General features: G+C 62.1%; 3 protein-coding genes and 62 non-coding genes across 114 annotated transcripts; all 65 read right to left on the bottom strand.

The window, feature by feature from the left end:
• Positions 1 to 47: 47 nt before the first annotated feature.
• LM20Cs1C1.13 lies at positions 48 to 163 on the bottom strand. Of its 2 annotated transcripts, none has more exons than XR_002460332.1 (1): positions 48 to 163. It is a non-coding gene; the product is annotated as a C/D snoRNA (small nucleolar RNA). The 2 variants fall into 2 exon arrangements; XR_002460333.1 differs by having other exon boundaries at positions 48 to 161.
• A 101-nt stretch (positions 164 to 264) lies between these two features.
• Positions 265 to 342, bottom strand: LM20Cs1C4.13. The gene has a single exon (XR_002460399.1). It is a non-coding gene; the product is annotated as a C/D snoRNA (small nucleolar RNA).
• A 105-nt stretch (positions 343 to 447) lies between these two features.
• LM20Cs1C5.12 lies at positions 448 to 538 on the bottom strand. 2 transcript variants are annotated; one of them, XR_002460331.1, is made up of 1 exon: positions 448 to 536. It is a non-coding gene (small nucleolar RNA). The 2 variants fall into 2 exon arrangements; XR_002460330.1 differs by having other exon boundaries at positions 449 to 538.
• A 244-nt stretch (positions 539 to 782) lies between these two features.
• LM20Cs1C3.12 lies at positions 783 to 871 on the bottom strand. 2 transcript variants are annotated; one of them, XR_002460328.1, is made up of 1 exon: positions 783 to 871. It is a non-coding gene; the product is annotated as a C/D snoRNA (small nucleolar RNA). The 2 variants fall into 2 exon arrangements; XR_002460329.1 differs by having other exon boundaries at positions 783 to 869.
• An 18-nt stretch (positions 872 to 889) lies between these two features.
• Positions 890 to 1,021, bottom strand: LM20Cs1C2.12. Of its 2 annotated transcripts, none has more exons than XR_002460326.1 (1): positions 890 to 1,021. It is a non-coding gene (small nucleolar RNA). The 2 variants fall into 2 exon arrangements; XR_002460327.1 differs by having other exon boundaries at positions 890 to 1,020.
• A 69-nt stretch (positions 1,022 to 1,090) lies between these two features.
• LM20Cs1C1.12 lies at positions 1,091 to 1,206 on the bottom strand. 2 transcript variants are annotated; one of them, XR_002460324.1, is made up of 1 exon: positions 1,091 to 1,206. It is a non-coding gene; the product is annotated as a C/D snoRNA (small nucleolar RNA). The 2 variants fall into 2 exon arrangements; XR_002460325.1 differs by having other exon boundaries at positions 1,091 to 1,204.
• A 101-nt stretch (positions 1,207 to 1,307) lies between these two features.
• On the bottom strand, positions 1,308 to 1,385 carry LM20Cs1C4.12. Its single transcript, XR_002460398.1, has one exon. It is a non-coding gene; the product is annotated as a C/D snoRNA (small nucleolar RNA).
• Positions 1,386 to 1,490: 105 nt separating this feature from the next.
• On the bottom strand, positions 1,491 to 1,581 carry LM20Cs1C5.11. 2 transcript variants are annotated; one of them, XR_002460323.1, is made up of 1 exon: positions 1,491 to 1,579. It is a non-coding gene (small nucleolar RNA). The 2 variants fall into 2 exon arrangements; XR_002460322.1 differs by having other exon boundaries at positions 1,492 to 1,581.
• Positions 1,582 to 1,824: 243 nt separating this feature from the next.
• On the bottom strand, positions 1,825 to 1,913 carry LM20Cs1C3.11. 2 transcript variants are annotated; one of them, XR_002460320.1, is made up of 1 exon: positions 1,825 to 1,913. It is a non-coding gene; the product is annotated as a C/D snoRNA (small nucleolar RNA). The 2 variants fall into 2 exon arrangements; XR_002460321.1 differs by having other exon boundaries at positions 1,825 to 1,911.
• Positions 1,914 to 1,931: 18 nt separating this feature from the next.
• On the bottom strand, positions 1,932 to 2,063 carry LM20Cs1C2.11. Of its 2 annotated transcripts, none has more exons than XR_002460318.1 (1): positions 1,932 to 2,063. It is a non-coding gene (small nucleolar RNA). The 2 variants fall into 2 exon arrangements; XR_002460319.1 differs by having other exon boundaries at positions 1,932 to 2,062.
• A 61-nt stretch (positions 2,064 to 2,124) lies between these two features.
• On the bottom strand, positions 2,125 to 2,240 carry LM20Cs1C1.11. 2 transcript variants are annotated; one of them, XR_002460316.1, is made up of 1 exon: positions 2,125 to 2,240. It is a non-coding gene; the product is annotated as a C/D snoRNA (small nucleolar RNA). The 2 variants fall into 2 exon arrangements; XR_002460317.1 differs by having other exon boundaries at positions 2,125 to 2,238.
• A 101-nt stretch (positions 2,241 to 2,341) lies between these two features.
• LM20Cs1C4.11 lies at positions 2,342 to 2,419 on the bottom strand. Its single transcript, XR_002460397.1, has one exon. It is a non-coding gene; the product is annotated as a C/D snoRNA (small nucleolar RNA).
• A 105-nt stretch (positions 2,420 to 2,524) lies between these two features.
• LM20Cs1C5.10 lies at positions 2,525 to 2,615 on the bottom strand. Of its 2 annotated transcripts, none has more exons than XR_002460315.1 (1): positions 2,525 to 2,613. It is a non-coding gene (small nucleolar RNA). The 2 variants fall into 2 exon arrangements; XR_002460314.1 differs by having other exon boundaries at positions 2,526 to 2,615.
• Positions 2,616 to 2,859: 244 nt separating this feature from the next.
• On the bottom strand, positions 2,860 to 2,948 carry LM20Cs1C3.10. 2 transcript variants are annotated; one of them, XR_002460312.1, is made up of 1 exon: positions 2,860 to 2,948. It is a non-coding gene; the product is annotated as a C/D snoRNA (small nucleolar RNA). The 2 variants fall into 2 exon arrangements; XR_002460313.1 differs by having other exon boundaries at positions 2,860 to 2,946.
• Positions 2,949 to 2,966: 18 nt separating this feature from the next.
• LM20Cs1C2.10 lies at positions 2,967 to 3,098 on the bottom strand. 2 transcript variants are annotated; one of them, XR_002460310.1, is made up of 1 exon: positions 2,967 to 3,098. It is a non-coding gene (small nucleolar RNA). The 2 variants fall into 2 exon arrangements; XR_002460311.1 differs by having other exon boundaries at positions 2,967 to 3,097.
• Positions 3,099 to 3,167: 69 nt separating this feature from the next.
• On the bottom strand, positions 3,168 to 3,283 carry LM20Cs1C1.10. 2 transcript variants are annotated; one of them, XR_002460308.1, is made up of 1 exon: positions 3,168 to 3,283. It is a non-coding gene; the product is annotated as a C/D snoRNA (small nucleolar RNA). The 2 variants fall into 2 exon arrangements; XR_002460309.1 differs by having other exon boundaries at positions 3,168 to 3,281.
• A 101-nt stretch (positions 3,284 to 3,384) lies between these two features.
• LM20Cs1C4.10 lies at positions 3,385 to 3,462 on the bottom strand. Its single transcript, XR_002460396.1, has one exon. It is a non-coding gene; the product is annotated as a C/D snoRNA (small nucleolar RNA).
• Positions 3,463 to 3,567: 105 nt separating this feature from the next.
• On the bottom strand, positions 3,568 to 3,658 carry LM20Cs1C5.9. 2 transcript variants are annotated; one of them, XR_002460307.1, is made up of 1 exon: positions 3,568 to 3,656. It is a non-coding gene (small nucleolar RNA). The 2 variants fall into 2 exon arrangements; XR_002460306.1 differs by having other exon boundaries at positions 3,569 to 3,658.
• Positions 3,659 to 3,918: 260 nt separating this feature from the next.
• On the bottom strand, positions 3,919 to 4,007 carry LM20Cs1C3.9. Of its 2 annotated transcripts, none has more exons than XR_002460304.1 (1): positions 3,919 to 4,007. It is a non-coding gene; the product is annotated as a C/D snoRNA (small nucleolar RNA). The 2 variants fall into 2 exon arrangements; XR_002460305.1 differs by having other exon boundaries at positions 3,919 to 4,005.
• Positions 4,008 to 4,025: 18 nt separating this feature from the next.
• On the bottom strand, positions 4,026 to 4,157 carry LM20Cs1C2.9. Of its 2 annotated transcripts, none has more exons than XR_002460302.1 (1): positions 4,026 to 4,157. It is a non-coding gene (small nucleolar RNA). The 2 variants fall into 2 exon arrangements; XR_002460303.1 differs by having other exon boundaries at positions 4,026 to 4,156.
• A 61-nt stretch (positions 4,158 to 4,218) lies between these two features.
• Positions 4,219 to 4,334, bottom strand: LM20Cs1C1.9. Of its 2 annotated transcripts, none has more exons than XR_002460300.1 (1): positions 4,219 to 4,334. It is a non-coding gene; the product is annotated as a C/D snoRNA (small nucleolar RNA). The 2 variants fall into 2 exon arrangements; XR_002460301.1 differs by having other exon boundaries at positions 4,219 to 4,332.
• Positions 4,335 to 4,435: 101 nt separating this feature from the next.
• Positions 4,436 to 4,513, bottom strand: LM20Cs1C4.9. The gene has a single exon (XR_002460395.1). It is a non-coding gene; the product is annotated as a C/D snoRNA (small nucleolar RNA).
• Positions 4,514 to 4,618: 105 nt separating this feature from the next.
• Positions 4,619 to 4,709, bottom strand: LM20Cs1C5.8. Of its 2 annotated transcripts, none has more exons than XR_002460299.1 (1): positions 4,619 to 4,707. It is a non-coding gene (small nucleolar RNA). The 2 variants fall into 2 exon arrangements; XR_002460298.1 differs by having other exon boundaries at positions 4,620 to 4,709.
• A 258-nt stretch (positions 4,710 to 4,967) lies between these two features.
• LM20Cs1C3.8 lies at positions 4,968 to 5,056 on the bottom strand. 2 transcript variants are annotated; one of them, XR_002460296.1, is made up of 1 exon: positions 4,968 to 5,056. It is a non-coding gene; the product is annotated as a C/D snoRNA (small nucleolar RNA). The 2 variants fall into 2 exon arrangements; XR_002460297.1 differs by having other exon boundaries at positions 4,968 to 5,054.
• Positions 5,057 to 5,074: 18 nt separating this feature from the next.
• On the bottom strand, positions 5,075 to 5,206 carry LM20Cs1C2.8. 2 transcript variants are annotated; one of them, XR_002460294.1, is made up of 1 exon: positions 5,075 to 5,206. It is a non-coding gene (small nucleolar RNA). The 2 variants fall into 2 exon arrangements; XR_002460295.1 differs by having other exon boundaries at positions 5,075 to 5,205.
• A 61-nt stretch (positions 5,207 to 5,267) lies between these two features.
• Positions 5,268 to 5,383, bottom strand: LM20Cs1C1.8. Of its 2 annotated transcripts, none has more exons than XR_002460292.1 (1): positions 5,268 to 5,383. It is a non-coding gene; the product is annotated as a C/D snoRNA (small nucleolar RNA). The 2 variants fall into 2 exon arrangements; XR_002460293.1 differs by having other exon boundaries at positions 5,268 to 5,381.
• Positions 5,384 to 5,484: 101 nt separating this feature from the next.
• On the bottom strand, positions 5,485 to 5,562 carry LM20Cs1C4.8. Its single transcript, XR_002460394.1, has one exon. It is a non-coding gene; the product is annotated as a C/D snoRNA (small nucleolar RNA).
• A 105-nt stretch (positions 5,563 to 5,667) lies between these two features.
• On the bottom strand, positions 5,668 to 5,758 carry LM20Cs1C5.7. 2 transcript variants are annotated; one of them, XR_002460291.1, is made up of 1 exon: positions 5,668 to 5,756. It is a non-coding gene (small nucleolar RNA). The 2 variants fall into 2 exon arrangements; XR_002460290.1 differs by having other exon boundaries at positions 5,669 to 5,758.
• Positions 5,759 to 6,002: 244 nt separating this feature from the next.
• On the bottom strand, positions 6,003 to 6,091 carry LM20Cs1C3.7. 2 transcript variants are annotated; one of them, XR_002460288.1, is made up of 1 exon: positions 6,003 to 6,091. It is a non-coding gene; the product is annotated as a C/D snoRNA (small nucleolar RNA). The 2 variants fall into 2 exon arrangements; XR_002460289.1 differs by having other exon boundaries at positions 6,003 to 6,089.
• Positions 6,092 to 6,109: 18 nt separating this feature from the next.
• Positions 6,110 to 6,241, bottom strand: LM20Cs1C2.7. Of its 2 annotated transcripts, none has more exons than XR_002460286.1 (1): positions 6,110 to 6,241. It is a non-coding gene (small nucleolar RNA). The 2 variants fall into 2 exon arrangements; XR_002460287.1 differs by having other exon boundaries at positions 6,110 to 6,240.
• A 53-nt stretch (positions 6,242 to 6,294) lies between these two features.
• LM20Cs1C1.7 lies at positions 6,295 to 6,410 on the bottom strand. Of its 2 annotated transcripts, none has more exons than XR_002460284.1 (1): positions 6,295 to 6,410. It is a non-coding gene; the product is annotated as a C/D snoRNA (small nucleolar RNA). The 2 variants fall into 2 exon arrangements; XR_002460285.1 differs by having other exon boundaries at positions 6,295 to 6,408.
• A 101-nt stretch (positions 6,411 to 6,511) lies between these two features.
• Positions 6,512 to 6,589, bottom strand: LM20Cs1C4.7. Its single transcript, XR_002460393.1, has one exon. It is a non-coding gene; the product is annotated as a C/D snoRNA (small nucleolar RNA).
• A 105-nt stretch (positions 6,590 to 6,694) lies between these two features.
• Positions 6,695 to 6,785, bottom strand: LM20Cs1C5.6. 2 transcript variants are annotated; one of them, XR_002460283.1, is made up of 1 exon: positions 6,695 to 6,783. It is a non-coding gene (small nucleolar RNA). The 2 variants fall into 2 exon arrangements; XR_002460282.1 differs by having other exon boundaries at positions 6,696 to 6,785.
• A 244-nt stretch (positions 6,786 to 7,029) lies between these two features.
• Positions 7,030 to 7,118, bottom strand: LM20Cs1C3.6. Of its 2 annotated transcripts, none has more exons than XR_002460280.1 (1): positions 7,030 to 7,118. It is a non-coding gene; the product is annotated as a C/D snoRNA (small nucleolar RNA). The 2 variants fall into 2 exon arrangements; XR_002460281.1 differs by having other exon boundaries at positions 7,030 to 7,116.
• Positions 7,119 to 7,136: 18 nt separating this feature from the next.
• Positions 7,137 to 7,268, bottom strand: LM20Cs1C2.6. 2 transcript variants are annotated; one of them, XR_002460278.1, is made up of 1 exon: positions 7,137 to 7,268. It is a non-coding gene (small nucleolar RNA). The 2 variants fall into 2 exon arrangements; XR_002460279.1 differs by having other exon boundaries at positions 7,137 to 7,267.
• Positions 7,269 to 7,337: 69 nt separating this feature from the next.
• On the bottom strand, positions 7,338 to 7,453 carry LM20Cs1C1.6. Of its 2 annotated transcripts, none has more exons than XR_002460276.1 (1): positions 7,338 to 7,453. It is a non-coding gene; the product is annotated as a C/D snoRNA (small nucleolar RNA). The 2 variants fall into 2 exon arrangements; XR_002460277.1 differs by having other exon boundaries at positions 7,338 to 7,451.
• A 101-nt stretch (positions 7,454 to 7,554) lies between these two features.
• On the bottom strand, positions 7,555 to 7,632 carry LM20Cs1C4.6. Its single transcript, XR_002460392.1, has one exon. It is a non-coding gene; the product is annotated as a C/D snoRNA (small nucleolar RNA).
• A 105-nt stretch (positions 7,633 to 7,737) lies between these two features.
• Positions 7,738 to 7,828, bottom strand: LM20Cs1C5.5. 2 transcript variants are annotated; one of them, XR_002460275.1, is made up of 1 exon: positions 7,738 to 7,826. It is a non-coding gene (small nucleolar RNA). The 2 variants fall into 2 exon arrangements; XR_002460274.1 differs by having other exon boundaries at positions 7,739 to 7,828.
• A 243-nt stretch (positions 7,829 to 8,071) lies between these two features.
• Positions 8,072 to 8,160, bottom strand: LM20Cs1C3.5. Of its 2 annotated transcripts, none has more exons than XR_002460272.1 (1): positions 8,072 to 8,160. It is a non-coding gene; the product is annotated as a C/D snoRNA (small nucleolar RNA). The 2 variants fall into 2 exon arrangements; XR_002460273.1 differs by having other exon boundaries at positions 8,072 to 8,158.
• Positions 8,161 to 8,178: 18 nt separating this feature from the next.
• LM20Cs1C2.5 lies at positions 8,179 to 8,310 on the bottom strand. Of its 2 annotated transcripts, none has more exons than XR_002460270.1 (1): positions 8,179 to 8,310. It is a non-coding gene (small nucleolar RNA). The 2 variants fall into 2 exon arrangements; XR_002460271.1 differs by having other exon boundaries at positions 8,179 to 8,309.
• Positions 8,311 to 8,371: 61 nt separating this feature from the next.
• Positions 8,372 to 8,487, bottom strand: LM20Cs1C1.5. Of its 2 annotated transcripts, none has more exons than XR_002460268.1 (1): positions 8,372 to 8,487. It is a non-coding gene; the product is annotated as a C/D snoRNA (small nucleolar RNA). The 2 variants fall into 2 exon arrangements; XR_002460269.1 differs by having other exon boundaries at positions 8,372 to 8,485.
• A 101-nt stretch (positions 8,488 to 8,588) lies between these two features.
• On the bottom strand, positions 8,589 to 8,666 carry LM20Cs1C4.5. The gene has a single exon (XR_002460391.1). It is a non-coding gene; the product is annotated as a C/D snoRNA (small nucleolar RNA).
• A 105-nt stretch (positions 8,667 to 8,771) lies between these two features.
• On the bottom strand, positions 8,772 to 8,862 carry LM20Cs1C5.4. 2 transcript variants are annotated; one of them, XR_002460267.1, is made up of 1 exon: positions 8,772 to 8,860. It is a non-coding gene (small nucleolar RNA). The 2 variants fall into 2 exon arrangements; XR_002460266.1 differs by having other exon boundaries at positions 8,773 to 8,862.
• Positions 8,863 to 9,106: 244 nt separating this feature from the next.
• On the bottom strand, positions 9,107 to 9,195 carry LM20Cs1C3.4. Of its 2 annotated transcripts, none has more exons than XR_002460264.1 (1): positions 9,107 to 9,195. It is a non-coding gene; the product is annotated as a C/D snoRNA (small nucleolar RNA). The 2 variants fall into 2 exon arrangements; XR_002460265.1 differs by having other exon boundaries at positions 9,107 to 9,193.
• An 18-nt stretch (positions 9,196 to 9,213) lies between these two features.
• On the bottom strand, positions 9,214 to 9,345 carry LM20Cs1C2.4. 2 transcript variants are annotated; one of them, XR_002460262.1, is made up of 1 exon: positions 9,214 to 9,345. It is a non-coding gene (small nucleolar RNA). The 2 variants fall into 2 exon arrangements; XR_002460263.1 differs by having other exon boundaries at positions 9,214 to 9,344.
• Positions 9,346 to 9,414: 69 nt separating this feature from the next.
• LM20Cs1C1.4 lies at positions 9,415 to 9,530 on the bottom strand. Of its 2 annotated transcripts, none has more exons than XR_002460260.1 (1): positions 9,415 to 9,530. It is a non-coding gene; the product is annotated as a C/D snoRNA (small nucleolar RNA). The 2 variants fall into 2 exon arrangements; XR_002460261.1 differs by having other exon boundaries at positions 9,415 to 9,528.
• Positions 9,531 to 9,631: 101 nt separating this feature from the next.
• On the bottom strand, positions 9,632 to 9,709 carry LM20Cs1C4.4. The gene has a single exon (XR_002460390.1). It is a non-coding gene; the product is annotated as a C/D snoRNA (small nucleolar RNA).
• A 105-nt stretch (positions 9,710 to 9,814) lies between these two features.
• On the bottom strand, positions 9,815 to 9,905 carry LM20Cs1C5.3. 2 transcript variants are annotated; one of them, XR_002460259.1, is made up of 1 exon: positions 9,815 to 9,903. It is a non-coding gene (small nucleolar RNA). The 2 variants fall into 2 exon arrangements; XR_002460258.1 differs by having other exon boundaries at positions 9,816 to 9,905.
• Positions 9,906 to 10,165: 260 nt separating this feature from the next.
• On the bottom strand, positions 10,166 to 10,254 carry LM20Cs1C3.3. Of its 2 annotated transcripts, none has more exons than XR_002460256.1 (1): positions 10,166 to 10,254. It is a non-coding gene; the product is annotated as a C/D snoRNA (small nucleolar RNA). The 2 variants fall into 2 exon arrangements; XR_002460257.1 differs by having other exon boundaries at positions 10,166 to 10,252.
• An 18-nt stretch (positions 10,255 to 10,272) lies between these two features.
• LM20Cs1C2.3 lies at positions 10,273 to 10,404 on the bottom strand. Of its 2 annotated transcripts, none has more exons than XR_002460254.1 (1): positions 10,273 to 10,404. It is a non-coding gene (small nucleolar RNA). The 2 variants fall into 2 exon arrangements; XR_002460255.1 differs by having other exon boundaries at positions 10,273 to 10,403.
• A 61-nt stretch (positions 10,405 to 10,465) lies between these two features.
• Positions 10,466 to 10,581, bottom strand: LM20Cs1C1.3. 2 transcript variants are annotated; one of them, XR_002460252.1, is made up of 1 exon: positions 10,466 to 10,581. It is a non-coding gene; the product is annotated as a C/D snoRNA (small nucleolar RNA). The 2 variants fall into 2 exon arrangements; XR_002460253.1 differs by having other exon boundaries at positions 10,466 to 10,579.
• Positions 10,582 to 10,682: 101 nt separating this feature from the next.
• LM20Cs1C4.3 lies at positions 10,683 to 10,760 on the bottom strand. Its single transcript, XR_002460389.1, has one exon. It is a non-coding gene; the product is annotated as a C/D snoRNA (small nucleolar RNA).
• A 105-nt stretch (positions 10,761 to 10,865) lies between these two features.
• On the bottom strand, positions 10,866 to 10,956 carry LM20Cs1C5.2. 2 transcript variants are annotated; one of them, XR_002460251.1, is made up of 1 exon: positions 10,866 to 10,954. It is a non-coding gene (small nucleolar RNA). The 2 variants fall into 2 exon arrangements; XR_002460250.1 differs by having other exon boundaries at positions 10,867 to 10,956.
• Positions 10,957 to 11,214: 258 nt separating this feature from the next.
• On the bottom strand, positions 11,215 to 11,303 carry LM20Cs1C3.2. 2 transcript variants are annotated; one of them, XR_002460248.1, is made up of 1 exon: positions 11,215 to 11,303. It is a non-coding gene; the product is annotated as a C/D snoRNA (small nucleolar RNA). The 2 variants fall into 2 exon arrangements; XR_002460249.1 differs by having other exon boundaries at positions 11,215 to 11,301.
• Positions 11,304 to 11,321: 18 nt separating this feature from the next.
• LM20Cs1C2.2 lies at positions 11,322 to 11,453 on the bottom strand. 2 transcript variants are annotated; one of them, XR_002460246.1, is made up of 1 exon: positions 11,322 to 11,453. It is a non-coding gene (small nucleolar RNA). The 2 variants fall into 2 exon arrangements; XR_002460247.1 differs by having other exon boundaries at positions 11,322 to 11,452.
• A 61-nt stretch (positions 11,454 to 11,514) lies between these two features.
• Positions 11,515 to 11,630, bottom strand: LM20Cs1C1.2. 2 transcript variants are annotated; one of them, XR_002460244.1, is made up of 1 exon: positions 11,515 to 11,630. It is a non-coding gene; the product is annotated as a C/D snoRNA (small nucleolar RNA). The 2 variants fall into 2 exon arrangements; XR_002460245.1 differs by having other exon boundaries at positions 11,515 to 11,628.
• Positions 11,631 to 11,731: 101 nt separating this feature from the next.
• LM20Cs1C4.2 lies at positions 11,732 to 11,809 on the bottom strand. The gene has a single exon (XR_002460388.1). It is a non-coding gene; the product is annotated as a C/D snoRNA (small nucleolar RNA).
• Positions 11,810 to 11,914: 105 nt separating this feature from the next.
• Positions 11,915 to 12,005, bottom strand: LM20Cs1C5.1. 2 transcript variants are annotated; one of them, XR_002460243.1, is made up of 1 exon: positions 11,915 to 12,003. It is a non-coding gene (small nucleolar RNA). The 2 variants fall into 2 exon arrangements; XR_002460242.1 differs by having other exon boundaries at positions 11,916 to 12,005.
• A 260-nt stretch (positions 12,006 to 12,265) lies between these two features.
• Positions 12,266 to 12,354, bottom strand: LM20Cs1C3.1. 2 transcript variants are annotated; one of them, XR_002460240.1, is made up of 1 exon: positions 12,266 to 12,354. It is a non-coding gene; the product is annotated as a C/D snoRNA (small nucleolar RNA). The 2 variants fall into 2 exon arrangements; XR_002460241.1 differs by having other exon boundaries at positions 12,266 to 12,352.
• Positions 12,355 to 12,372: 18 nt separating this feature from the next.
• Positions 12,373 to 12,504, bottom strand: LM20Cs1C2.1. 2 transcript variants are annotated; one of them, XR_002460238.1, is made up of 1 exon: positions 12,373 to 12,504. It is a non-coding gene (small nucleolar RNA). The 2 variants fall into 2 exon arrangements; XR_002460239.1 differs by having other exon boundaries at positions 12,373 to 12,503.
• Positions 12,505 to 12,573: 69 nt separating this feature from the next.
• Positions 12,574 to 12,689, bottom strand: LM20Cs1C1.1. Of its 2 annotated transcripts, none has more exons than XR_002460236.1 (1): positions 12,574 to 12,689. It is a non-coding gene; the product is annotated as a C/D snoRNA (small nucleolar RNA). The 2 variants fall into 2 exon arrangements; XR_002460237.1 differs by having other exon boundaries at positions 12,574 to 12,687.
• A 101-nt stretch (positions 12,690 to 12,790) lies between these two features.
• On the bottom strand, positions 12,791 to 12,868 carry LM20Cs1C4.1. Its single transcript, XR_002460387.1, has one exon. It is a non-coding gene; the product is annotated as a C/D snoRNA (small nucleolar RNA).
• Positions 12,869 to 13,865: 997 nt separating this feature from the next.
• On the bottom strand, positions 13,866 to 14,942 carry LMJF_20_0800 (hypothetical protein; the record flags this gene model as incomplete). The annotated part of the gene is made up of 1 exon (XM_001682780.1): positions 13,866 to 14,942. The coding sequence occupies one exon, from the start codon at positions 14,940 to 14,942 to the stop codon at positions 13,866 to 13,868; it is 1,077 nt and encodes a 358-aa protein (XP_001682832.1).
• A 575-nt stretch (positions 14,943 to 15,517) lies between these two features.
• On the bottom strand, positions 15,518 to 17,695 carry LMJF_20_0790 (putative tubulin-tyrosine ligase; the record flags this gene model as incomplete). The annotated part of the gene is made up of 1 exon (XM_001682779.1): positions 15,518 to 17,695. One exon carries the CDS (start codon positions 17,693 to 17,695, stop codon positions 15,518 to 15,520), a length of 2,178 nt encoding a protein of 725 aa, XP_001682831.1.
• Positions 17,696 to 18,429: 734 nt separating this feature from the next.
• LMJF_20_0780 (conserved hypothetical protein) lies at positions 18,430 to 20,508 on the bottom strand (the record flags this gene model as incomplete). Its single annotated transcript, XM_001682778.1, has 1 exon — positions 18,430 to 20,508. One exon carries the CDS (start codon positions 20,506 to 20,508, stop codon positions 18,430 to 18,432), a length of 2,079 nt encoding a protein of 692 aa, XP_001682830.1.
• Positions 20,509 to 21,697: the final 1,189 nt, after the last annotated feature.

Genomic DNA, 21,697 nt, shown 5'->3' with positions numbered 1-21,697 from the left:
GTGGGTGGGTGGGAGCACACGCATGCGTCCGACAGGCACGCAGGCACGCGTCAGGCAATTCAATGAATGGATTCGGTTACTCAAAGTGTGTCATGTCACCACGCCGGCGACGCGCGCCGGCCGCTCGACAAGAGATTCCCTGCTTTGGTGTATCATCACACGCGCACACATGCGTCGAGGCGTACCTGCACGCACACCACTTCGGCCCACACAGCACAGACGCACACGCCCACAGCGCCCACCACACAGCGCCTCATTGCACAGTTGACAGCGTTATCGACTCGTCGCCGCGGAAGGGCTCGGACTCATTACATCAGAAACTCGTTGGTGTGGTAATCCTGCGGCGGCGTGCGAAGGCGGTGGAGGCGGCGCACCAATACAGGCACGCAGAGAGCGGCAGTGGCGGCGCCGCTACGCATTTGCGTAAGGCGCGCACACGCAGGCACGGTCATCAGGATGTTTTCATGCAGCCTCGTGCACACCGCGTCTCTTCAGAGAGCAGCAGCGGCACTCTGCGGAGGACAAGTTCATCCAGGTGTCGAATCATGTGCCGCCGATAGAGAGAGCGAGAGCCGACAACTGCGGAAACGACCGGAGGTCGCATCCGCACAGCGCGCTGCGCCAGAGCGGCGCAGCAGCAGCAGCAGCAGGGAGGCGAGAAGGGGGCTGAGGAAGTGCGAAGACGGCAGCACACACAACATCTCTATGTACGCACGTGCTCCACACCTCCTTGCCCCGCGCTCCGTCGTCCACGCGCGCAAGCACACGGCGGCAGCGACTGCCAGTCAGTGAGGAAGCAAAAGGTGTGTGGGGTCATCAACAAGGGTGATCAGACGAGTTGTTCGTCGTAGACCTGTAGCTCATCACGCAGTCGCGCACGTCCGGGCACTCTTCAGCTGCACACCCACACCCACACCCACGCCCACATCGGCCCTGGTATTAGGTTCGAAGGCAACAGTGATGTCACGCGCCGCAGTGCGAATGCGGTGTCCGTGGAGAGATGCCACATTCGTCATTTGGGGGGCGGGTGGGTGGGTGGGAGCACACGCATGCGTCCGACAGGCACGCAGGCACGCAGGCACGCAGGCACGCGTCAGGCAATTCAATGAATGGATTCGGTTACTCAAAGTGTGTCATGTCACCACGCCGGCGACGCGCGCCGGCCGCTCGACAAGAGATTCCCTGCTTTGGTGTATCATCACACGCGCACACATGCGTCGAGGCGTACCTGCACGCACACCACTTCGGCCCACACAGCACAGACGCACACGCCCACAGCGCCCACCACACAGCGCCTCATTGCACAGTTGACAGCGTTATCGACTCGTCGCCGCGGAAGGGCTCGGACTCATTACATCAGAAACTCGTTGGTGTGGTAATCCTGCGGCGGCGTGCGAAGGCGGTGGAGGCGGCGCACCAATACAGGCACGCAGAGAGCGGCAGTGGCGGCGCCGCTACGCATTTGCGTAAGGCGCGCACACGCAGGCACGGTCATCAGGATGTTTTCATGCAGCCTCGTGCACACCGCGTCTCTTCAGAGAGCAGCAGCGGCACTCTGCGGAGGACAAGTTCATCCAGGTGTCGAATCATGTGCCGCCGATAGAGAGAGCGAGAGCCGACAACTGCGGAAACGACCGGAGGTCGCATCCGCACAGCGCGCTGCGCCAGAGCGGCGCAGCAGCAGCAGCAGCAGGGAGGCGAGAAGGGGGTGAGGAAGTGCGAGGACGGCAGCACACACAACATCTCCATGTGCGCACGTGCTCCACACCTCCTTGCCCCGCGCTCCGTCGTCCACGCGCGCAAGCACACGGCGGCAGCGACTGCCAGTCAGTGAGGAAGCAAAAGGTGTGTGGGGTCATCAACAAGGGTGATCAGACGAGTTGTTCGTCGTAGACCTGTAGCTCATCACGCAGTCGCGCACGTCCGGGCACTCTTCAGCTGCACACCCACACCCACACCCACGCCCACATCGGCCCTGGTATTAGGTTCGAAGGCAACAGTGATGTCACGCGCCGCAGTGCGAATGCGGTGTCCGTGGAGAGATGCCACATTCGTCATTTGGGGGGCGGGTGGGTGGGTGGGAGCACACGCATGCGTCCGACAGGCACGCAGGCACGCAGGCACGCGTCAGGCAATTCAATGAATGGATTCGGTTACTCAAAGTGTGTCATGTCACCACGCCGGCGACGCGCGCCGGCCGCTCGACAAGAGATTCCCTGCTTTGGTGTATCATCACACGCGCACACATGCGTCGAGGCGTACCTGCACGCACACCACTTCGGCCCACACAGCACAGACGCACACGCCCACAGCGCCCACCACACAGCGCCTCATTGCACAGTTGACAGCGTTATCGACTCGTCGCCGCGGAAGGGCTCGGACTCATTACATCAGAAACTCGTTGGTGTGGTAATCCTGCGGCGGCGTGCGAAGGCGGTGGAGGCGGCGCACCAATACAGGCACGCAGAGAGCGGCAGTGGCGGCGCCGCTACGCATTTGCGTAAGGCGCGCACACGCAGGCACGGTCATCAGGATGTTTTCATGCAGCCTCGTGCACACCGCGTCTCTTCAGAGAGCAGCAGCGGCACTCTGCGGAGGACAAGTTCATCCAGGTGTCGAATCATGTGCCGCCGATAGAGAGAGCGAGAGCCGACAACTGCGGAAACGACCGGAGGTCGCATCCGCACAGCGCGCTGCGCCAGAGCGGCGCAGCAGCAGCAGCAGCAGGGAGGCGAGAAGGGGGCTGAGGAAGTGCGAAGACGGCAGCACACACAACATCTCTATGTGCGCACGTGCTCCACACCTCCTTGCCCCGCGCTCCGTCGTCCACGCGCGCAAGCACACGGCGGCAGCGACTGCCAGTCAGTGAGGAAGCAAAAGGTGTGTGGGGTCATCAACAAGGGTGATCAGACGAGTTGTTCGTCGTAGACCTGTAGCTCATCACGCAGTCGCGCACGTCCGGGCACTCTTCAGCTGCACACCCACACCCACACCCACGCCCACATCGGCCCTGGTATTAGGTTCGAAGGCAACAGTGATGTCACGCGCCGCAGTGCGAATGCGGTGTCCGTGGAGAGATGCCACATTCGTCATTTGGGGGGCGGGTGGGTGGGTGGGAGCACACGCATGCGTCCGACAGGCACGCAGGCACGCAGGCACGCAGGCACGCGTCAGGCAATTCAATGAATGGATTCGGTTACTCAAAGTGTGTCATGTCACCACGCCGGCGACGCGCGCCGGCCGCTCGACAAGAGATTCCCTGCTTTGGTGTATCATCACACGCGCACACATGCGTCGAGGCGTACCTGCACGCACACCACTTCGGCCCACACAGCACAGACGCACACGCCCACAGCGCCCACCACACAGCGCCTCATTGCACAGTTGACAGCGTTATCGACTCGTCGCCGCGGAAGGGCTCGGACTCATTACATCAGAAACTCGTTGGTGTGGTAATCCTGCGGCGGCGTGCGAAGGCGGTGGAGGCGGCGCACCAATACAGGCACGCAGAGAGCGGCAGTGGCGGCGCCGCTACGCATTTGCGTAAGGCGCGCACACGCAGGCACGGTCATCAGGATGTTTTCATGCAGCCTCGTGCACACCGCGTCTCTTCAGAGAGCAGCAGCGGCACTCTGCGGAGGACAAGTTCATCCAGGTGTCGAATCATGTGCCGCCGATAGAGAGAGCGAGAGCCGACAACTGCGGAAACGACCGGAGGTCGCATCCGCACAGCGCGCTGCGCCAGAGCGGCGCAGCGCCAGAGCGGCGCAGCAGCAGCAGCAGCAGGGAGGCGAGAAGGGGGCTGAGGAAGTGCGAGGACGGCAGCACACACAACATCTCCATGTGCGCACGTGCTCCACACCTCCTTGCCCCGCGCTCCGTCGTCCACGCGCGCAAGCACACGGCGGCAGCGACTGCCAGTCAGTGAGGAAGCAAAAGGTGTGTGGGGTCATCAACAAGGGTGATCAGACGAGTTGTTCGTCGTAGACCTGTAGCTCATCACGCAGTCGCGCACGTCCGGGCACTCTTCAGCTGCACACCCACACCCACACCCACGCCCACATCGGCCCTGGTATTAGGTTCGAAGGCAACAGTGATGTCACGCGCCGCAGTGCGAATGCGGTGTCCGTGGAGAGATGCCACATTCGTCATTTGGGGGGCGGGTGGGTGGGTGGGAGCACACGCATGCGTCCGACAGGCACGCAGGCACGCAGGCACGCGTCAGGCAATTCAATGAATGGATTCGGTTACTCAAAGTGTGTCATGTCACCACGCCGGCGACGCGCGCCGGCCGCTCGACAAGAGATTCCCTGCTTTGGTGTATCATCACACGCGCACACATGCGTCGAGGCGTACCTGCACGCACACCACTTCGGCCCACACAGCACAGACGCACACGCCCACAGCGCCCACCACACAGCGCCTCATTGCACAGTTGACAGCGTTATCGACTCGTCGCCGCGGAAGGGCTCGGACTCATTACATCAGAAACTCGTTGGTGTGGTAATCCTGCGGCGGCGTGCGAAGGCGGTGGAGGCGGCGCACCAATACAGGCACGCAGAGAGCGGCAGTGGCGGCGCCGCTACGCATTTGCGTAAGGCGCGCACACGCAGGCACGGTCATCAGGATGTTTTCATGCAGCCTCGTGCACACCGCGTCTCTTCAGAGAGCAGCAGCGGCACTCTGCGGAGGACAAGTTCATCCAGGTGTCGAATCATGTGCCGCCGATAGAGAGAGCGAGAGCCGACAACTGCGGAAACGACCGGAGGTCGCATCCGCACAGCGCGCTGCGCCAGAGCGGCCAGCGCCAGAGCGGCGCAGCAGCAGCAGCAGCAGGGAGGCGAGAAGGGGGTGAGGAAGTGCGAGGACGGCAGCACACACAACATCTCCATGTGCGCACGTGCTCCACACCTCCTTGCCCCGCGCTCCGTCGTCCACGCGCGCAAGCACACGGCGGCAGCGACTGCCAGTCAGTGAGGAAGCAAAAGGTGTGTGGGGTCATCAACAAGGGTGATCAGACGAGTTGTTCGTCGTAGACCTGTAGCTCATCACGCAGTCGCGCACGTCCGGGCACTCTTCAGCTGCACACCCACACCCACACCCACGCCCACATCGGCCCTGGTATTAGGTTCGAAGGCAACAGTGATGTCACGCGCCGCAGTGCGAATGCGGTGTCCGTGGAGAGATGCCACATTCGTCATTTGGGGGGCGGGTGGGTGGGTGGGAGCACACGCATGCGTCCGACAGGCACGCAGGCACGCAGGCACGCGTCAGGCAATTCAATGAATGGATTCGGTTACTCAAAGTGTGTCATGTCACCACGCCGGCGACGCGCGCCGGCCGCTCGACAAGAGATTCCCTGCTTTGGTGTATCATCACACGCGCACACATGCGTCGAGGCGTACCTGCACGCACACCACTTCGGCCCACACAGCACAGACGCACACGCCCACAGCGCCCACCACACAGCGCCTCATTGCACAGTTGACAGCGTTATCGACTCGTCGCCGCGGAAGGGCTCGGACTCATTACATCAGAAACTCGTTGGTGTGGTAATCCTGCGGCGGCGTGCGAAGGCGGTGGAGGCGGCGCACCAATACAGGCACGCAGAGAGCGGCAGTGGCGGCGCCGCTACGCATTTGCGTAAGGCGCGCACACGCAGGCACGGTCATCAGGATGTTTTCATGCAGCCTCGTGCACACCGCGTCTCTTCAGAGAGCAGCAGCGGCACTCTGCGGAGGACAAGTTCATCCAGGTGTCGAATCATGTGCCGCCGATAGAGAGAGCGAGAGCCGACAACTGCGGAAACGACCGGAGGTCGCATCCGCACAGCGCGCAGCGCCAGAGCGGCGCAGCAGCAGCAGCAGCAGGGAGGCGAGAAGGGGGCTGAGGAAGTGCGAAGACGGCAGCACACACAACATCTCTATGTGCGCACGTGCTCCACACCTCCTTGCCCCGCGCTCCGTCGTCCACGCGCGCAAGCACACGGCGGCAGCGACTGCCAGTCAGTGAGGAAGCAAAAGGTGTGTGGGGTCATCAACAAGGGTGATCAGACGAGTTGTTCGTCGTAGACCTGTAGCTCATCACGCAGTCGCGCACGTCCGGGCACTCTTCAGCTGCACACCCACACCCACACCCACGCCCACATCGGCCCTGGTATTAGGTTCGAAGGCAACAGTGATGTCACGCGCCGCAGTGCGAATGCGGTGTCCGTGGAGAGATGCCACATTCGTCATTTGGGGGGCGGGTGGGTGGGTGGGAGCACACGCATGCGTCCGACAGGCACGCAGGCACGCGTCAGGCAATTCAATGAATGGATTCGGTTACTCAAAGTGTGTCATGTCACCACGCCGGCGACGCGCGCCGGCCGCTCGACAAGAGATTCCCTGCTTTGGTGTATCATCACACGCGCACACATGCGTCGAGGCGTACCTGCACGCACACCACTTCGGCCCACACAGCACAGACGCACACGCCCACAGCGCCCACCACACAGCGCCTCATTGCACAGTTGACAGCGTTATCGACTCGTCGCCGCGGAAGGGCTCGGACTCATTACATCAGAAACTCGTTGGTGTGGTAATCCTGCGGCGGCGTGCGAAGGCGGTGGAGGCGGCGCACCAATACAGGCACGCAGAGAGCGGCAGTGGCGGCGCCGCTACGCATTTGCGTAAGGCGCGCACACGCAGGCACGGTCATCAGGATGTTTTCATGCAGCCTCGTGCACACCGCGTCTCTTCAGAGAGCAGCAGCGGCACTCTGCGGAGGACAAGTTCATCCAGGTGTCGAATCATGTGCCGCCGATAGAGAGAGCGAGAGCCGACAACTGCGGAAACGACCGGAGGTCGCATCCGCACAGCGCGCTGCGCCAGAGCGGCGCAGCAGCAGCAGCAGCAGGGAGGCGAGAAGGGGGCTGAGGAAGTGCGAAGACGGCAGCACACACAACATCTCTATGTACGCACGTGCTCCACACCTCCTTGCCCCGCGCTCCGTCGTCCACGCGCGCAAGCACACGGCGGCAGCGACTGCCAGTCAGTGAGGAAGCAAAAGGTGTGTGGGGTCATCAACAAGGGTGATCAGACGAGTTGTTCGTCGTAGACCTGTAGCTCATCACGCAGTCGCGCACGTCCGGGCACTCTTCAGCTGCACACCCACACCCACACCCACGCCCACATCGGCCCTGGTATTAGGTTCGAAGGCAACAGTGATGTCACGCGCCGCAGTGCGAATGCGGTGTCCGTGGAGAGATGCCACATTCGTCATTTGGGGGGCGGGTGGGTGGGTGGGAGCACACGCATGCGTCCGACAGGCACGCAGGCACGCAGGCACGCAGGCACGCGTCAGGCAATTCAATGAATGGATTCGGTTACTCAAAGTGTGTCATGTCACCACGCCGGCGACGCGCGCCGGCCGCTCGACAAGAGATTCCCTGCTTTGGTGTATCATCACACGCGCACACATGCGTCGAGGCGTACCTGCACGCACACCACTTCGGCCCACACAGCACAGACGCACACGCCCACAGCGCCCACCACACAGCGCCTCATTGCACAGTTGACAGCGTTATCGACTCGTCGCCGCGGAAGGGCTCGGACTCATTACATCAGAAACTCGTTGGTGTGGTAATCCTGCGGCGGCGTGCGAAGGCGGTGGAGGCGGCGCACCAATACAGGCACGCAGAGAGCGGCAGTGGCGGCGCCGCTACGCATTTGCGTAAGGCGCGCACACGCAGGCACGGTCATCAGGATGTTTTCATGCAGCCTCGTGCACACCGCGTCTCTTCAGAGAGCAGCAGCGGCACTCTGCGGAGGACAAGTTCATCCAGGTGTCGAATCATGTGCCGCCGATAGAGAGAGCGAGAGCCGACAACTGCGGAAACGACCGGAGGTCGCATCCGCACAGCGCGCTGCGCCAGAGCGGCGCAGCAGCAGCAGCAGCAGGGAGGCGAGAAGGGGGTGAGGAAGTGCGAGGACGGCAGCACACACAACATCTCCATGTGCGCACGTGCTCCACACCTCCTTGCCCCGCGCTCCGTCGTCCACGCGCGCAAGCACACGGCGGCAGCGACTGCCAGTCAGTGAGGAAGCAAAAGGTGTGTGGGGTCATCAACAAGGGTGATCAGACGAGTTGTTCGTCGTAGACCTGTAGCTCATCACGCAGTCGCGCACGTCCGGGCACTCTTCAGCTGCACACCCACACCCACACCCACGCCCACATCGGCCCTGGTATTAGGTTCGAAGGCAACAGTGATGTCACGCGCCGCAGTGCGAATGCGGTGTCCGTGGAGAGATGCCACATTCGTCATTTGGGGGGCGGGTGGGTGGGTGGGAGCACACGCATGCGTCCGACAGGCACGCAGGCACGCAGGCACGCGTCAGGCAATTCAATGAATGGATTCGGTTACTCAAAGTGTGTCATGTCACCACGCCGGCGACGCGCGCCGGCCGCTCGACAAGAGATTCCCTGCTTTGGTGTATCATCACACGCGCACACATGCGTCGAGGCGTACCTGCACGCACACCACTTCGGCCCACACAGCACAGACGCACACGCCCACAGCGCCCACCACACAGCGCCTCATTGCACAGTTGACAGCGTTATCGACTCGTCGCCGCGGAAGGGCTCGGACTCATTACATCAGAAACTCGTTGGTGTGGTAATCCTGCGGCGGCGTGCGAAGGCGGTGGAGGCGGCGCACCAATACAGGCACGCAGAGAGCGGCAGTGGCGGCGCCGCTACGCATTTGCGTAAGGCGCGCACACGCAGGCACGGTCATCAGGATGTTTTCATGCAGCCTCGTGCACACCGCGTCTCTTCAGAGAGCAGCAGCGGCACTCTGCGGAGGACAAGTTCATCCAGGTGTCGAATCATGTGCCGCCGATAGAGAGAGCGAGAGCCGACAACTGCGGAAACGACCGGAGGTCGCATCCGCACAGCGCGCTGCGCCAGAGCGGCGCAGCAGCAGCAGCAGCAGGGAGGCGAGAAGGGGGCTGAGGAAGTGCGAAGACGGCAGCACACACAACATCTCTATGTGCGCACGTGCTCCACACCTCCTTGCCCCGCGCTCCGTCGTCCACGCGCGCAAGCACACGGCGGCAGCGACTGCCAGTCAGTGAGGAAGCAAAAGGTGTGTGGGGTCATCAACAAGGGTGATCAGACGAGTTGTTCGTCGTAGACCTGTAGCTCATCACGCAGTCGCGCACGTCCGGGCACTCTTCAGCTGCACACCCACACCCACACCCACGCCCACATCGGCCCTGGTATTAGGTTCGAAGGCAACAGTGATGTCACGCGCCGCAGTGCGAATGCGGTGTCCGTGGAGAGATGCCACATTCGTCATTTGGGGGGCGGGTGGGTGGGTGGGAGCACACGCATGCGTCCGACAGGCACGCAGGCACGCAGGCACGCAGGCACGCGTCAGGCAATTCAATGAATGGATTCGGTTACTCAAAGTGTGTCATGTCACCACGCCGGCGACGCGCGCCGGCCGCTCGACAAGAGATTCCCTGCTTTGGTGTATCATCACACGCGCACACATGCGTCGAGGCGTACCTGCACGCACACCACTTCGGCCCACACAGCACAGACGCACACGCCCACAGCGCCCACCACACAGCGCCTCATTGCACAGTTGACAGCGTTATCGACTCGTCGCCGCGGAAGGGCTCGGACTCATTACATCAGAAACTCGTTGGTGTGGTAATCCTGCGGCGGCGTGCGAAGGCGGTGGAGGCGGCGCACCAATACAGGCACGCAGAGAGCGGCAGTGGCGGCGCCGCTACGCATTTGCGTAAGGCGCGCACACGCAGGCACGGTCATCAGGATGTTTTCATGCAGCCTCGTGCACACCGCGTCTCTTCAGAGAGCAGCAGCGGCACTCTGCGGAGGACAAGTTCATCCAGGTGTCGAATCATGTGCCGCCGATAGAGAGAGCGAGAGCCGACAACTGCGGAAACGACCGGAGGTCGCATCCGCACAGCGCGCTGCGCCAGAGCGGCGCAGCGCCAGAGCGGCGCAGCAGCAGCAGCAGCAGGGAGGCGAGAAGGGGGCTGAGGAAGTGCGAGGACGGCAGCACACACAACATCTCCATGTGCGCACGTGCTCCACACCTCCTTGCCCCGCGCTCCGTCGTCCACGCGCGCAAGCACACGGCGGCAGCGACTGCCAGTCAGTGAGGAAGCAAAAGGTGTGTGGGGTCATCAACAAGGGTGATCAGACGAGTTGTTCGTCGTAGACCTGTAGCTCATCACGCAGTCGCGCACGTCCGGGCACTCTTCAGCTGCACACCCACACCCACACCCACGCCCACATCGGCCCTGGTATTAGGTTCGAAGGCAACAGTGATGTCACGCGCCGCAGTGCGAATGCGGTGTCCGTGGAGAGATGCCACATTCGTCATTTGGGGGGCGGGTGGGTGGGTGGGAGCACACGCATGCGTCCGACAGGCACGCAGGCACGCAGGCACGCGTCAGGCAATTCAATGAATGGATTCGGTTACTCAAAGTGTGTCATGTCACCACGCCGGCGACGCGCGCCGGCCGCTCGACAAGAGATTCCCTGCTTTGGTGTATCATCACACGCGCACACATGCGTCGAGGCGTACCTGCACGCACACCACTTCGGCCCACACAGCACAGACGCACACGCCCACAGCGCCCACCACACAGCGCCTCATTGCACAGTTGACAGCGTTATCGACTCGTCGCCGCGGAAGGGCTCGGACTCATTACATCAGAAACTCGTTGGTGTGGTAATCCTGCGGCGGCGTGCGAAGGCGGTGGAGGCGGCGCACCAATACAGGCACGCAGAGAGCGGCAGTGGCGGCGCCGCTACGCATTTGCGTAAGGCGCGCACACGCAGGCACGGTCATCAGGATGTTTTCATGCAGCCTCGTGCACACCGCGTCTCTTCAGAGAGCAGCAGCGGCACTCTGCGGAGGACAAGTTCATCCAGGTGTCGAATCATGTGCCGCCGATAGAGAGAGCGAGAGCCGACAACTGCGGAAACGACCGGAGGTCGCATCCGCACAGCGCGCTGCGCCAGAGCGGCCAGCGCCAGAGCGGCGCAGCAGCAGCAGCAGCAGGGAGGCGAGAAGGGGGTGAGGAAGTGCGAGGACGGCAGCACACACAACATCTCCATGTGCGCACGTGCTCCACACCTCCTTGCCCCGCGCTCCGTCGTCCACGCGCGCAAGCACACGGCGGCAGCGACTGCCAGTCAGTGAGGAAGCAAAAGGTGTGTGGGGTCATCAACAAGGGTGATCAGACGAGTTGTTCGTCGTAGACCTGTAGCTCATCACGCAGTCGCGCACGTCCGGGCACTCTTCAGCTGCACACCCACACCCACACCCACGCCCACATCGGCCCTGGTATTAGGTTCGAAGGCAACAGTGATGTCACGCGCCGCAGTGCGAATGCGGTGTCCGTGGAGAGATGCCACATTCGTCATTTGGGGGGCGGGTGGGTGGGTGGGAGCACACGCATGCGTCCGACAGGCACGCAGGCACGCAGGCACGCGTCAGGCAATTCAATGAATGGATTCGGTTACTCAAAGTGTGTCATGTCACCACGCCGGCGACGCGCGCCGGCCGCTCGACAAGAGATTCCCTGCTTTGGTGTATCATCACACGCGCACACATGCGTCGAGGCGTACCTGCACGCACACCACTTCGGCCCACACAGCACAGACGCACACGCCCACAGCGCCCACCACACAGCGCCTCATTGCACAGTTGACAGCGTTATCGACTCGTCGCCGCGGAAGGGCTCGGACTCATTACATCAGAAACTCGTTGGTGTGGTAATCCTGCGGCGGCGTGCGAAGGCGGTGGAGGCGGCGCACCAATACAGGCACGCAGAGAGCGGCAGTGGCGGCGCCGCTACGCATTTGCGTAAGGCGCGCACACGCAGGCACGGTCATCAGGATGTTTTCATGCAGCCTCGTGCACACCGCGTCTCTTCAGAGAGCAGCAGCGGCACTCTGCGGAGGACAAGTTCATCCAGGTGTCGAATCATGTGCCGCCGATAGAGAGAGCGAGAGCCGACAACTGCGGAAACGACCGGAGGTCGCATCCGCACAGCGCGCTGCGCCAGAGCGGCGCAGCGCCAGAGCGGCGCAGCAGCAGCAGCAGCAGGGAGGCGAGAAGGGGGCTGAGGAAGTGCGAGGACGGCAGCACACACAACATCTCCATGTGCGCACGTGCTCCACACCTCCTTGCCCCGCGCTCCGTCGTCCACGCGCGCAAGCACACGGCGGCAGCGACTGCCAGTCAGTGAGGAAGCAAAAGGTGTGTGGGGTCATCAACAAGGGTGATCAGACGAGTTGTTCGTCGTAGACCTGTAGCTCATCACGCAGTCGCGCACGTCCGGGCACTCTTCAGCTGCACACCCACACCCACACCCACGCCCACATCGGCCCTGGTATTAGGTTCGAAGGCAACAGTGATGTCACGCGCCGCAGTGCGAATGCGGTGTCCGTGGAGAGATGCCACATTCGTCATTTGGGGGGCGGGTGGGTGGGTGGGAGCACACGCATGCGTCCGACAGGCACGCAGGCACGCAGGCACGCAGGCACGCGTCAGGCAATTCAATGAATGGATTCGGTTACTCAAAGTGTGTCATGTCACCACGCCGGCGACGCGCGCCGGCCGCTCGACAAGAGATTCCCTGCTTTGGTGTATCATCACACGCGCACACATGCGTCGAGGCGTACCTGCACGCACACCACTTCGGCCCACACAGCACAGACGCACACGCCCACAGCGCCCACCACACAGCGCCTCATTGCACAGTTGACAGCGTTATCGACTCGTCGCCGCGGAAGGGCTCGGACTCATTACATCAGAAACTCGTTGGTGTGGTAATCCTGCGGCGGCGTGCGAAGGCGGTGGGGGAGAGGGCGGGAGCGGTGTGCTTGGGTGTCAGAAGACGCTCACCTGACAGTGAGCAGTCGAGTGTGGCTAGGAGGGGCGCGAGTGTGTGTGTTTGCGCGGGACATCACCAGGTGTGTCAGAAGTGGAGGCAGGGAAAGGAGAGTTAGTTGAGGTGAGCGTTGTGTGGGTGCGTGTTCGTGATAATGAAGTGAGTGTGCACCGATTCTGAGGTGGCTGCGAAACAGATGCACAGGAATTGCCAGAGAACGTGTTCAGCCTACGTGCCTCGAAAACGTAGGACGCATCTTCCAGTTGCTGAGACAGTCTGGTATACCTCTGTGAGAAAGGGGGTCCCCGCTGGCGTGACGGGGCGCGCGTTGACAGGGCCACGTATCGCTGTACATCTCTGCAGCAAGTCTTTTGCCTTGTTACGGTGCCGCGGGAAAATGGAGCACAAGTAGAGAACGATACCGACGTAAAAAAAAATGGGAGTGGGGGAATCAGCCACCCAACCGGCGAGCAGCGAGGCTGCAGAAGAGAACACACACTGGTCGCGGGAACATGAGAGAGTGTGTGTAGGTGTCCTACAGCATGATCAGTAAAACACGCCCCACTTACATACATGCAGGTGCACAAATATACAGGCGAACATACGCCGTTGAATATGCAAGCGCATCGTCGACGTGAGGAGAAGGAGCGGAGACAAGGGCAGCGAGCGACACGCACGCGGAGAAAACGCGAAAGGGAGAGGGAGAGGGAGAGCGGCGAGCAAGCGCAAAGCCACACATGAGGCAACACCGTCCAACAAGACCCAAGAGTAAATGCAAGGGAGCCAGAAAGACACATAACCGGTACGAAAGGGGCAACACGCACGTGAACATCCGCACGCGTCCCGCACATGCACCAATAACCGGGCTGACAAACACAGGCCATTATACGCCAGGTGCGAGTGCGTGCGCATAAAGGGGAGGGTGGACGTCAGTTGCGGTCGTTTTCAGTCCTCGCCCTTGCTACGGAGTTGCTTCTCTTTTTCTTTCTTGAGTGTTGCCAACGTTGCGTTCGCTTCCTCCAGCTGACTCTCAAATCCCCTCGCCTCCTTCAACAGCGTGAGCGCCGTGGGCTTGTCTCCGCCGCGTAAAGTGGCCACAGACTGCTGCTTGCGCGTCGCGACAAGATTTTCCAGCTCGACGATCTTCGTCTGTTGCTCCTCTATTTGCACCCGGAGCGGGGTCGCGTGCTCGTCCAGCAGCTGCTTGATGTGAGCCTCGATCTGCCTCGCTTTTTGAAGCTCTTGCAGAGCCGCCGCCTTATCGTTGTGCTCGCGCAGGTACGCGAGGGACTGCTGCTTGTGCTCGGCAACCTGTTGCTGCAGGGCATCGATGCGATTCAGGAACTCCTGTTCGAGCTCCTCGTCGAGGTCATCGAGGCCCTGCATCAGCTCCTCATCCGCGTAATCGGAGCTGTGCACAGAGACGTTCGCAATCGCCTCATCATCGTCTCTGTCGCCAAGGCCGCTGCTGCCGCCAGTGCAAACACCGTGCTGCGCGATTTTGAGTGCCGCTGCGGGCGTGGCTTCACGGTCAAGCATGCTGGCCCGGTTGGCGTCAACACTGACAAGGTCCTCCTCGAGATCAGGATTGCTCTGCATGAAGGTTTGAAAGGCTGCAAGCTGTGCGTTGATGCGCGCCTGAGCCAGCATTGCCTCTTCCTCAGCGTTCTGGAGACATCCATCATCGCCGTTGCTGCCGCCACCGGCTGAGTCGGCATCGTCATCCACGTCATCGACATTTTCCTGCTCGTCTTCAGCCTGCTTCTGCTGAGCCATCAGCGCAGCATGAAGGGCTTCCTTCTTTCGCTTGCGCTCCATCGCTTTCGCCTCGCGGGCGGCGGCGTTTGCCTCCCGCTGCGCCTGCCACTGCTCCTTCAGCGTCGGCTGGCGGCGTCGCACCTGCTCTACAGCCTGCAGCGACTTCCGCATCTCCTGCTGCTTGAGCTGTTGCCGCCGTTGCTGCGGTGTCAGGCGAGCGGGCCGCTGCGTGCGTGGGCTCAGCGTTGGTGCACTTTGGCCCATGTCTGCTGCGGGTCAGGGAAACTCAGGGGCTGCTTTCCAGTGTGCGTGTGCGGGGGGAGGGCACACGTCACAGAAACAAAACAACAACAGGGGTACTCGAGAAGACGGGTGGGTGGGTGAGGGGCGGTGCGAAGCGTTGAGCCGTTTTGATCAAGCGGCGATCCATGCCGCTTAGGGGTGATGGGGTGTGAGCGTCCCCCCGACAGAGTGTAGCCGAGTGACCTGAGAGAGAGAGAGAGAGAGAGAGACGGAGGGGTAGCGAGACGCTAAGAGATTGACGCGGGAGAGAAGGGGGCAAGGTCGTCGGTAACTCTGCGCACGTGATCCGCGCTGCAGAGAATGCCCGTCTCCGCCTCAAGAGAAAGAAGAAGCGGCATCTATGGCGTTGTGTGCGATCAGGTCGGCTATGCATCGCGCTGACGCTTACGTGCGACTCTTCTTGGACGGATGAGCGAGCGAGAAGGGAGGGAGTTCGTCGCAGGGGGCTGGGGCAAACACCATGGTGAATGCGCACACCTTCGCAGGTCCGTCGTTTCTTACCAAGACACATCCGAGACGCCGCTTCAGCGCTGTCATCACGACGAAGACGCCAGCCAAGTGCTCAGTACTGCATCGAGGCGGGACGGCGTCGGTGTCGACGTCCCGTCCCCCCCTGACACCTCCATCAAGGCCCTGTACTTGCTGGCAGAGTCGCGTGTTGGCAGGAGGCGGGTGAAGTTGTCGGCACGCCGGCGCTCCTCTTCCGTGGCGAGACACACATTCACGACTTCGCTGTCGCTCAATCTGTCGAGGAAGGCGTCGTTGTAACCGCTGCGTTTACCCCCTGCCGTTTCCCGGACGCCAGCGGCGGAGGAAGCCACCTTCGACGGCGGTGGCATCAGGCCCACCAACGTCAGCGCGTCGGCGATAAAGTTCGCCTTGATGCGCTGATCGAAGAGCGAGTAGTGCGTGCTGAGAGAAGGCATAATGTTTACCTCGAGAAGCACGGGCCGCAACGTGCTGGCGCTTGCCGACGCGGCTGATGAGTCATGGGGGGAGCTGTCCTCGCTGCCGTCATTGACGAGGAGCACGTCTACGCCAAAGATCTCGAAGAAAGGCGATGTACCATTGACGGTAGGGTGCGACGACACTGCAGGCGACGACGGCAGCGACCGCGCTGCGTTGTTGTCAGCGCTATTTCGCCGGCACACCGACGACGCACGCAACGCTGCTCGGACTTCGGGTGTGACGGAGAGAAAGACAAGCCGCAGCAGCTCGTGAATGCGCTGTAGGGTACCGGACCAGTCATAGCCCATCGAGGCAACATAAGCTTCCAGGCTGCTCAGCGACCATTTCGTGTCCTGTCCGCTGGTGGCAGCGCCAGACGCGGCCGCGCCTGCGTCACCCTCCGCCGCCGGCCCTGGCAACCATCCTTTGTTCACGGTGAAGTTCGTCAAGTGCGCTTTCAAGTCGGACACATCGGCAAGCGCCGTCACCGCCGCCGAAGTGGTCTCAACGGTGCGGGTGTACGGCGAGGATGCGATGCGCACGAGCCCTTCCCGGTAGAGGTACAACCGCACAGGATCGTAGGAGGTCGCGACGACGTACAGCCGCAGGTCAAACTTGCGGCCTTCCAGCAAAAAGGGGTTTGCTATGTATCGCTGCACAATGTACTGGCTCCTCCCCGTCTCCGGGGCAGGGGTGTCTATAACGGCGGCACGGACCGCGCTACCACCGCAGAAGGATTCAGTGAGTGTTTTCCGGCAAGGAGCGGCGCCCGGCGATGACTTTGAGAGCACGGCGGCGGAAACAGTGATGGCCTCCTCGCGGGAGGTGCTGCCGTGGCCGCCGCCAAGCCCGCCGACAGCAGCCTTCAGCGACGCCACCCCTGCCTCACTGCCGCCACATATTAGGAAGATGCCCTGGCCACCTGCCTGGTTCGTCGGCTTCACGATAAAGAGTGGCGCGGCTGCCGCGGAAGGGCACGGCTGCCGGATCGCACGCACGCACGCCTCCGCTTCTTGCGGAAGAAGCCAGCTCTCAGGGGTCAGGGACGCCCACGCCGCCGCGCGCGCCGCTGCTGTGTTCGTTGTGCACGCCCCGCTAAGCGCCCTTGACACCTCGCCACTCGCTTGCCAACGCCGTCCAGCACGTCTCAGCAGCATGCAAAGTTTGTCCTTTCGCCCGAGTGCGTGGGTGCCGGGGAAGTGGTTCACCTTTTGATACGCGCCTGACTGAGGCTGCTGTAGCTGATCCACCATGCTCGGCAGTAGGTGCTTCACCCAGAGAAGCGAATGAGTTTTGTGGAGGAGCGCCGCGCGGCCCGAGACACGGGTGAAGCCGGCCGCGCGAAGGGTAGCGAGCAGTGCCGTGAAGGGTGTACAGCTCTCGTCCATGATGTAGCTCAGTCTGCTGTAGGGACCCGCGGAGGCACGGGCGACGACGCGACGCTGCGACTGCGCATCACCCAGCAAGGAGGCCGCCGGGTCGCTTCCGCCGCTCCCACCAAGCACGCCGTCCGCGGCGCCGAGTGGAAGCCTGTGTGGTTGAACCAGGACATCGGCGTGCATTACTGTGGTGCCGCCCCCGGTTTCCTCGCCGCTGTGATGGCGGTGATCGCCTGCAGCCGGCTTGTCGTACGGAACAAACGCGATAGTAGGCCGACGGCGCTTGTACGGGGAGTCGACGAGGTACACATCCGTCGAGGTGAGGCCGGCATTCTCGTCCGCTGATGTGGTTGTAGACGAGGGGTCTAGCACGACACTTGGCGGCATCAGAAACGGCTCCAGCGCACGCCGCGCGCGTCGGGAAGCTGCTGCGACGTCGCCGTCGCCGCCGCTGCGCGTCAGGGAGGGAATGGGCGCTACCACGCTCCATGCGACTTGCTGACCGACTCCTGAAGCCATTTATGTGTGGGTGCCCCGTGTAGCGAGGGGGTCTCTGCAAGTACAGTCGATCGAGAAGGGAGGGGCACCAGTGAGACGGCGGAAAGTAGGGGGAGCGGGGTTGCGGAAGGTGCCATCCATGAGCGATCTTTCCACCCGGGTACGCATACATGCAGAGTCGGTCATCGCTGCCACACAACGGGGACAGCATTCGCCGGTTGTTGAGCTCGGCGGCGCATCTCCCCTACCCTCTGTCTGTCTCCTCGACGGTGAAAAGCAGGCGCATCGAGATCTGAGACTCACCGGAGCTTCACGTGAGCACGGAGCGCGCAGTCGACGTTCTTCTGCGCTTCCTGGTTTACCACACGAACACAGGCGACGCAAGGCGACCAAGCCTCCCTTTTCTGCCCGCCCCCCTTTCACGCCTCGACTTCCCCTCCGTCCTTCTCCCAGCCTTTGCTTACGTAGTTAAAGGAGCGCCTTCCTCGCCTATTTCATCAAGGACGCACGAATAACAAGGCGTGCACACACACACACACACACACACCAAGGCATGCGGACACAGGGTGGAACCCACAACGGTGCCACCCTTCACCTCGTCTACGCGTCTGCGCTCCTCAAGCCTAGTAGTCATCCCCGTCGCTGCCGCCGCCGTCTTGGGCGTCCGACAGGGGAGCGTGGTTGTAGTCGTCGAAGAGCGCCAGCCCCTCGTCCAGCGCCTCACGCCAGTCGTCTTTTTCCATCACGTAAGCGTCGCAGTAGCGGTCCATCTTGTTGCGCAGTGCCGCCTGCGCCTTGGTGCTGATGTCGTGCAACATTGGCGCCGTGGCATACGTGCTCAGCACATGGGCCCCAACATCCACGCTCTGCAGGACACGGCGCAGCGACGTGATGCCCTCACTGCCGCCGCTCCCCGACGCACCACCCGGCACCTTCGCCATCGCAGCGGGATCGGCAAACAGGAGCTCCGTCGGGAAGGTGTCGGAGATGGGGTAGCTTACCTCTGTCACGAGCGGCAGGTAGGTGGAGGTGCGAAGAGGAAGGGCGTAGCGCAGCATCGCCTCACGCGCCGGGTACACTGTCGCAGGTAGGCATCCGGCACCGCGCAGGCTAGCCACGTGACCAAGCACTTGACCGGCCGTGTGGGCAGTCGAGTAGGTCGACATGGTGTGCGTCAGCGGAAAGAACTTGGCCTGCTGCCGCGCCTGCCCGGAGCTGGCGTCGTCCTCGGCGCTATCGTTTGCACGAACCATGCGCTCGTCGAGCTGTGGCGCGTCGGGCAGGAGCGGGTTTGCCTGCAAGAACTCCCACAGCTCCGACGAGGCCGACACGGACTGCGGCAGAGCGCCCATTGCAGCTGCCACCCGCAGTGACGGCGCTGGTCGCACCACCCGGCACCACTCATCCATGTACCACTGGGGGCCCTGCGACGAGACCCCACTCGCACGGCTACCGTCGCGGAGTCCGTACAAAGCCGTGTCTATGACAGCCGCCAGCAGCTGCGCCGTCGCCCGCTCGTCTTGCAGCCACGGCGGCGCCTCTGTGGGCGATGCGGCGGTTGCGGCGCCCTTGAATAAGACGTCCCAGTCCGACAGAGGTACCGGGATGTATACGGCGGACGTGTGACGTGAGAGGTGCAGCGTGGCGAGCAGCTGGTTCAGCGCAACTTCGTCCATGCGGCGCTCGCGGAACGCGACCTCGGCGCGGTAGGCTGGGTCGGCCACAAGCGCCGGCAGACGGGCAAACGAACATGCCTGCACGACCGGCGTCTTGGGGCCTGCGTCCTCCCACAGCTGCTCGAGCACGTTCGCGGCCGCTCCACCGAAGAGACCGTCGCCGTCGGTGAAGCACTGAATGCCTTGCAGCTGATCAGCTGCCTCCAGGTTGCGGCGCAGAGCGTCGTTGAGGTCTACCACCTCGCTTGATCTGCCACCGTCGCGGAGGTAAGCCAGGCCGTAGCCAAAGCTGTGCAGCGCCGGCAGATCTCCGGCTGCGTCCACGTGCTGAAGTGGCTTGACGGAGGTGACACTGTTCGGCCCGAGGCCGGTGGTAATGTACTGCCACCACGGGATCGTAGTGTTGTGCTCATCGAAGAGCTTCCGCTTTAAGCGCGCTTGACGTTGCGCTCGAGAGTGGGGTATGGTAGCACTGCCGCGTCGGCCAGCATTCTTGCTCACGTCGTCTTCTTCGTCTTCGTCGAGCAAGTGCGCATCCGCGTCTTCTCCGTCATCGTTCTGCGCGTCATCTGCACCCCCAGCATCATCGTTGCCACCGTGGCTGTCATCGTCGTCGAGGCCATGCTGCTCAAAGACGTGACGCTGCACGGCTTTGACCACGCTCGCGAAGAGATGGTCCTTTTCCTCAGTGGCGTCGCCTCGGTGCACAGGCGACGGCGAGGCTTCGGAGGGATTGTACGCGGCGTCGCCCTCTTCGCCGATTTTGGCATCATCCTTGTATTTGCGCGCCCAGACATCGATGTCGTCGAAGGCGCTCGCGTAAGGGGCGTCCAGCAACAGAAGACGTGGTACCCGCACACGCCCATTGCCGCTGCTGCCTCCGCCTAACACGTCCGCGCTGCGGCACTCGGAGTAGAGGGTACTGTGATGGGCATCGTAGTGCGACGTGCCGTTGGCCCACTGTGCCGCCACGAGAGAGCTGTAGTTGCCAAAGGCCAGCGTTATCACCTCCCGCTCAACAGGCATTCTTTCTGTCGATGCGTGCCGCACGGAGGCTGCGTGGGCGTATGTGTTCGCTTAACGGCGAAGATGATGCGCAATGGAAACGGCCAGTAAGAGTCGCTGACCGGCAGCGTCGAAGGCGATACACGTAAAGAAGCGAGAAGGGGGAGAAGGACAAGGAGGCGGTGAGAGGAGGGGGCGGAGGCTGGGGGGGGGGGGAGGGCTGAAGAGTCGCGTGGCGGCGTGGGTGTGCGGACATGCGCGTAGCGAAGAACCAAACAACACAAGGCGGAGGTGGAGGTGCAAACCAATACACATGTACACACACACACATATATATATGTATATATATATACATATAGAATACACACAACGTAAAGGCTGTGAGGGCAGACACTCGCGTGATGGGATTTGGGGGAGGAGGAAAGGTGAACAGGCGACTGTTCTGGGAGATCACTGGTGTACGTTCACGTTGTCCTCCACGGCCGCATTTCCGCGTGTGTCTTTATGTCTGTGTGTGTGTGTGTGTGCAGTGTCTCTCTGTGTGTGTGCGCGCCTCTCGCTCACCGGCTCTCGCACAGGTATTACGGAGTTTGGTACTCAAGGCATAGACGCTGCTGCCAATCGCACACCTTCGTTCTTGATGGACTACACCCATACGCGTTCACGAGAGGGAGGGAGCGAAATACGAACAAGGAGTCCGCACCGCGACCGCACTTCTGGCTGCGCGCACATCACGTGCCACAAGCTCTTCTCTTCTTTCGTCACGATCGGCAATGCTTTCCTTGCGTTACATTCATACATGCCTTGTGTGCGCAGACAGCGCAGTTATGCCCAATAAGCGGTACAGCGTATCATCCGTGCGTGCACTTTCTAACCCCTCACCCACCCCTCCCAACACCCCCAAGCGTTTACGTACCGACCACTACGATAGAAGCAACCCCAAAAGAAGCGGCATGACGGACACCCTCATCCGTAACCGCGCCGAGCACACGCAAAGCCACTGTGTATGCGTGTGCGTCTCTCCCTTTCATCACTCTCTCTCATTTTTGTTTGCCGCATCGGTGCATGGGGCGGTGCCGACACAGGGGAGGCTTCACAGACCCGCCATAGCGAGAAGCCGTGAAGGGAGACGCCGTGAGTGAGAGAGCGGGGCGGGGGACAGATCGGTGGGGGGGGTGGGCGGAGGCGGCGCGCCCGATGACGTGGAACA

The sequence above is a fragment of the Leishmania major genome, chromosome 20 (assembly GCF_000002725.2).
Source record: "Leishmania major strain Friedlin complete genome, chromosome 20".
Classification (NCBI taxonomy): domain Eukaryota; phylum Euglenozoa; class Kinetoplastea; order Trypanosomatida; family Trypanosomatidae; genus Leishmania; species Leishmania major.
This window is presented reverse-complemented; position numbering and strand designations above follow the sequence as displayed.